Raw genomic sequence first — 5,310 nt, 5'->3', positions numbered from 1 at the left:
GTGGAATGGGAATTAAAACATTTCCTTCATGATTAATTTCCACTCTCACCAGTTTTTTCCTCTTCCTACCCCCCATCCCCCCCCTCTCCCCCCTCTCTCCCCCTCTCCCTCCCTCCCTCCCCCCTCCCCCTCCCATCCCTTTTTCCATCCTCTTTCCCCCTCCCCCCTCCTTCCCCCCCTTTCCATCCCTTTTTCCATCCCCTTTCCCCCTCCCCCCCCTCTTCCCCTTTCCCCCTCCCCCATTTTTGATTATTTATTATTATTTTTTTATTATACCTGTGACATTTCCTTTGGACGCATTCATAATGGTTCAATTGCTACTTTCGATTATCCTTTGTTACATTTCATTCCATGTTTATGATAAATTTATTACTATGTTTCAAAGTACATGTTAACTCTTTTTGATACATTGATATTAGATATATTGACATATTTTACTATCTCTTGTCATGCTTCATCCTATATATATGGGTATATTATAGAATTATATATTTGTTGTCTTAGTTAGGCATTTGTGTGCACACCATCTTATTCAGCTTTGTTTTTAATTGTGACCAATTTATTATTGATTTTTTTCTTCATTGTGTAACATATGTTTGCGTAATATGATTATTTTCATATGACACATATATACTTTGGATAACACTTTTTTGGTCATTATTTTAATTGTTTTTTAACTTTACATTCATGTTGTGGGTGTGTGACGGTATGCACCTGTTGCTCATTAATTTTGGGCAACAGATACAGGTGCTGCTATTTACACACACTATAATAGGGTGTTTGTCATGCAAACGGATCACTCTTTGACAAAGGCCTGATGGGCTGAAACGCGTCAGAGGATCCGTTTGCACACTGTGCCAATAAAGTTTTTTATAGTCACTACATCAGCCTTCTCTCATCTCTTCATCTCGGCTGTGCTGCGTCTACACCTCCTGGGGGAGGATTTCCATAGCACTGCTGACTGCCGTTAGCACGCCGGGCTGTTGCTGGTATTGCACTGGTGCTCCTGCTGAACCCGGAAGTCACGACACTGCCGCCGGTCACATGACCACCCACCGCGACGGAGCGGGTGCAGGGTTGGCGGCTGGAAGAGGTGTCGGCTGCTCGCGGCGTCACGGCGCCACATTGATCCAGCATTTCCTAGTACACAGAGGAGTCACTGCAGAAGGACCTGTGGTTCCACAAAAGTCACGAGGACCTGGATGTTGCGGCGCCATTAACCCCACTCGTGAGTGAGTCTTCATATCTTAACACTATTGATGCTTGATACAAGCAAGTTGCTGGGAAGGACTGTATATATACTCACCTGTTTGGGGGTTGCCATAACCAGTGTCCCAAGATTACCTTTATAATACCATTCAACAGCATTGTGTATTTCTGAGCGCCTGGTGGGTTAACACATTGTTTACCCGTTACATATATCAGTAAAGAGTACCCTACAAAGGGCTGCTATTACCACAGTGACTTAAATTAATACCACTAAAAATTACTAACATTTAGTAAATAAAGTTACTAGGAAAGGGCAATCCAATATATACTTATCAAAACAACTAAAAAGTATGTTAGCCATACCAACCTTCTCAATAAGAAAGAGAAGGAAGGGACGTGGTGTAGGTCAGCAGCAGCAGCAAGTATAGTGCCTAAAATAAAACACAATAGTATATCATCTGCTCTCCAGAAAACAATTAAGTGATAGGAAGTCATTAAGACCCCTTGGGAATACCGTGTCCAAGGTGAACATCCAGTAGGCCTCCTTCTGTAATAGTGCCTTATCTTTATCGATGTCCGAACAAGTATTTTGTAACTGGTCAATTCCCAACAGAAATGGCCTTAGCACACAAAGGTCCTGACCCAGGACCTGACCCAGGAGAGCAAAGAGGCTTACCCTACAGCTACAAGAGACAGATACTGTAAGACTTTCTTTTGGGACTGTTATATATCTGCAATAATGTGTGTGTATATATATATATATATTTGGGGTTGGTAATTAGCTTAGCTAACCACCCAGTTAGAGAGGGCTGGACTACATGTGTAGTTGGTCTCAGGTCAGGCCCAGTGGCTGCGGGACGGGCGGTGGCTGCGGGATGGGCGGTGGCTGCGGGACGGGCGGTGGGCCAGTGGCTTAGGGAGGGCCGGTGGGCTGGTGGCTGCTACTGGGGGGACCGGTGGTGGTGGCTGCAATGGGGCGGGGGGGCGGTGGCGGTGGCTGCTACTGGGGGGGCAGTGGCTGCTACTGGGGCAGGCCGGTGGCTGCTACTGGGGGGGGGGGGGCGTTGCTGCGGGAGGGCCGCCAACCCCAGCAGAACACCCTGTTGCAGGCCTGCACAGCACACTGATAGACACACAGCACACTGACACACAGCACACTGACACACAGCACACTGACAGGCACACAGCGCACGGACAGATACACAGCGCACTGACAGGCACACAGCGCACTGACAGACACACAGCGCACTGACAGGCACACAGCGCACTGACAGGCACACTGCACACTGACACTCATGCAATAGAGGTACACCATTCTGGACCCTACTTAACCCAGAGTAAATGCCACCCAGCTTGCTTTATTGCTCCCCATAACACGTCCTTGCCTGAATCTCCATCTGGAATATCCTGGCCCAGGGGTATCATCCTTTCCCTGGGCAGGACAGGACTAAGCATCCTAAAGAGCTTGAGGCCCCCACCTGGACTGGACATATCCCTCACCGCCTAAGGGGTTAGGCAAGATTCACCCTTTCACTTAAGGGATCAGGCAGAACAACCAACACCAACTGCCAAATTTGGAGGATCCCCAGATCTTTATACAGGAGGAGGGACCATACTACTCTGATTGGCATACTCAAAACTGTAGCTGGGCCCTCATCCTGTCATGTGGTCCCAGCAGCTTACAAGCTCAGGCATGAGCCTGTAAATTGCTACAATTATATTGCAACAGGGGATATGACTCACCAGGTGGCTATTATTAACCCTAGCACTGCCTGCTATTACCAGGACTTATGTGCCAGGCTATGGGGAAATAGCAGGGTGCTATAATATATACACACACCAACTCCCGCACTGCTCTATTCTCACATAGGCAGTAATTCTCCTTACTGCTCAGTGTCTCCAGAGTGGAGTTCTCTGCAGGCAGGTGTGGGGAGAAGTTAGGGCCTGGCTGGTGCCTCCTATCCAATCAACTCTACCGTCTGAGAGCTGCTCTCACTCAGTACATGACACGTGAAAGCTGATTGGCTGGAAATTAAAACTTGGCTAAAAAATACGGAGCATTACTGAATGAATAATGCCCTGAATTTTGACCAATCAAAGAGCAGGGATTTCAATAATGCCTGGAATTCCTAACAGTTTAGCCTATAATGATCAATATTACTGGACAGTTGCACAAAACTTGAGGCAACACAAAATTATGGTTCTGTGAAGAACAAAATGTTTTAATCCAAAATATAGATAGAATGAGCAGTGCATTTATTAACTGAAGAGAAGGGAGGCAAATATATATTGATATAAGTATATTGTGTGTATATATATATATATATATATATATATATATATATATATATATATATATATATATATATATATATATATATATATATATATATATATATATATATATATATATATATATATATATATATATATATAGTGGTGATTGGGAATGGATGGCCAGATTCCAAATCCACCCATCCCCATTTTTGCTCCAGGTTTGCAAATAGGAATCTTTGCTAAATAGACCCAGATGAGTGGTACATTGACCTCAGTTATTTCACAGCATATCCAGTGATGTGAGGACTTATAGGATTATTCTTCATTGGCGCTTTTATATGACGCAGTTTCAACTGAGAAAATTTAGCTCCTTCTAGATCTTTCCATGTGTTCTTTCTTAGGTCACAGCCATCTAAAATCAGTTTCCAGGTTGGATTTAGAATTTTCTGAAAAAAGCAGATCCAGCTGGATTCATCCGTGGATGCCACATGTTCCAAGAAATAGAAAGCCCCACCCTGAAAAGCAAAGCACACAGAAACTTGTTACAGAAAGAAAAACTGCATCTCTATTTCATTTGCACAACTAAATGGCACTCAGTGTTGGATTTCCCTTTTGGCTCGAAAGGCCCGGGCCAAAGGCGGCAAAATTTGGGGGTGGCAAATATTTCCGCTCCTATAGAGGCTGTGCTCTCTGGCCTAGAAGGTCTGATGGGAAGTTCCTGACCTGCTTCTGCCTCCTCCTTCCTGCTGTCTCCACCTTCTTTCTGCAGGGTCAAATGACGCTGTGGTGTCACACGTCGGCTGGTTGCCATGGCAATGCCATGGCAACGTCCCGCCTCGTGACATTCACAGCATCATTTGACACTGCAATTTCGAAGAAGACGGAGGGCGGCAGCACGGAGGTGGTGGCACCAGTTAAGTGCCATGGGGCGGCAGATGATGGTACTATATAGCTTTCTGGATTTCAATGTGAAATAAAAGTATATTTGAGTAATGACAATTTTACTTCATATAGCACTTTTCTCCCAATGGGACAAATGCGCTTTGTAATTACAATACAGCGCGTGGCACGCAACACATACAATTTCTATAGGTACAGTCCCTGCCTAGATGAGATTACAATCTATGTTTTTGGTGCCTGAGGCACAGGGAGATAAAGCAACCTGCTGAAGATCACAAGGAGCGGACACTGGGATTTGAAATAGGTTCCGTTGCTTCAAAGTCAGTGTCTTTACTCACTGAGCCACTTTTTCAGCCCTTAGTACCTAGAGAGTGGTTCATACAGTTCTGATTTCACATTTATTATAATAAAATATTGTCACCTAGACAAAACAGCGGTACTGTTGTAAGAATTGAAGCCTGTAATTTCAGCATAAACTGTGATTTCATATTTTAAACTGTTGACACACACACACACACACATACACACATACACACATATATATATATATATATATATATATATATATATATATATATATATATATATATATATATATATGTAGCCCTATATATATATGTAGCCCTGTTTCCTAGTGAACACAGACCGCTAACATATGCTGTATAACCTGTATTTCCTTCCTCTACAGAACCTCCGTAGGTGGGCAGGGCCTCAAGTAGTACAGCGTGGGGCTGGAGCTGCAGCCTGAGAGATACGCTGGGAAAGATGAGAGGAAGGGGAAGGGTTAAATCACAGGGGCGCAAACAGACATGAAAAGGAAAGGATACAGGAAGGAAGAGATACAGAAAATGAAGTGTAAGAGAGATATACATAAGAAAAGGAAGAAAGACATGAGAGAGAGAGAGAGCAGAGGGAGAGAGAGCA

General features: G+C 44.2%; 1 protein-coding gene across 1 annotated transcript in view; it reads right to left on the bottom strand.

Annotated features, from left to right (window-relative positions):
- Positions 1-3,585: 3,585 nt before the first annotated feature.
- Positions 3,586-5,310, bottom strand: part of LOC142489965 (thiol S-methyltransferase TMT1A-like) — a 27,001-nt gene continuing 25,276 nt past the window's right edge. Inside the window, exon 2 of the mRNA XM_075591651.1 lies at positions 3,586-4,001. Within this exon, the coding sequence (XP_075447766.1) occupies positions 3,762-4,001 (240 nt within the window). The 3' untranslated portion in view covers positions 3,586-3,761. The remainder of the gene's footprint in view (positions 4,002-5,310) is intronic.

Source organism: Ascaphus truei, chromosome 3, assembly GCF_040206685.1.
Source record: "Ascaphus truei isolate aAscTru1 chromosome 3, aAscTru1.hap1, whole genome shotgun sequence".
NCBI classification, from domain to species: domain Eukaryota; kingdom Metazoa; phylum Chordata; class Amphibia; order Anura; family Ascaphidae; genus Ascaphus; species Ascaphus truei.
The sequence above is the reverse complement of the archived record's forward strand: the minus strand, read 5'-3'. Positions and strand labels throughout refer to the sequence as shown.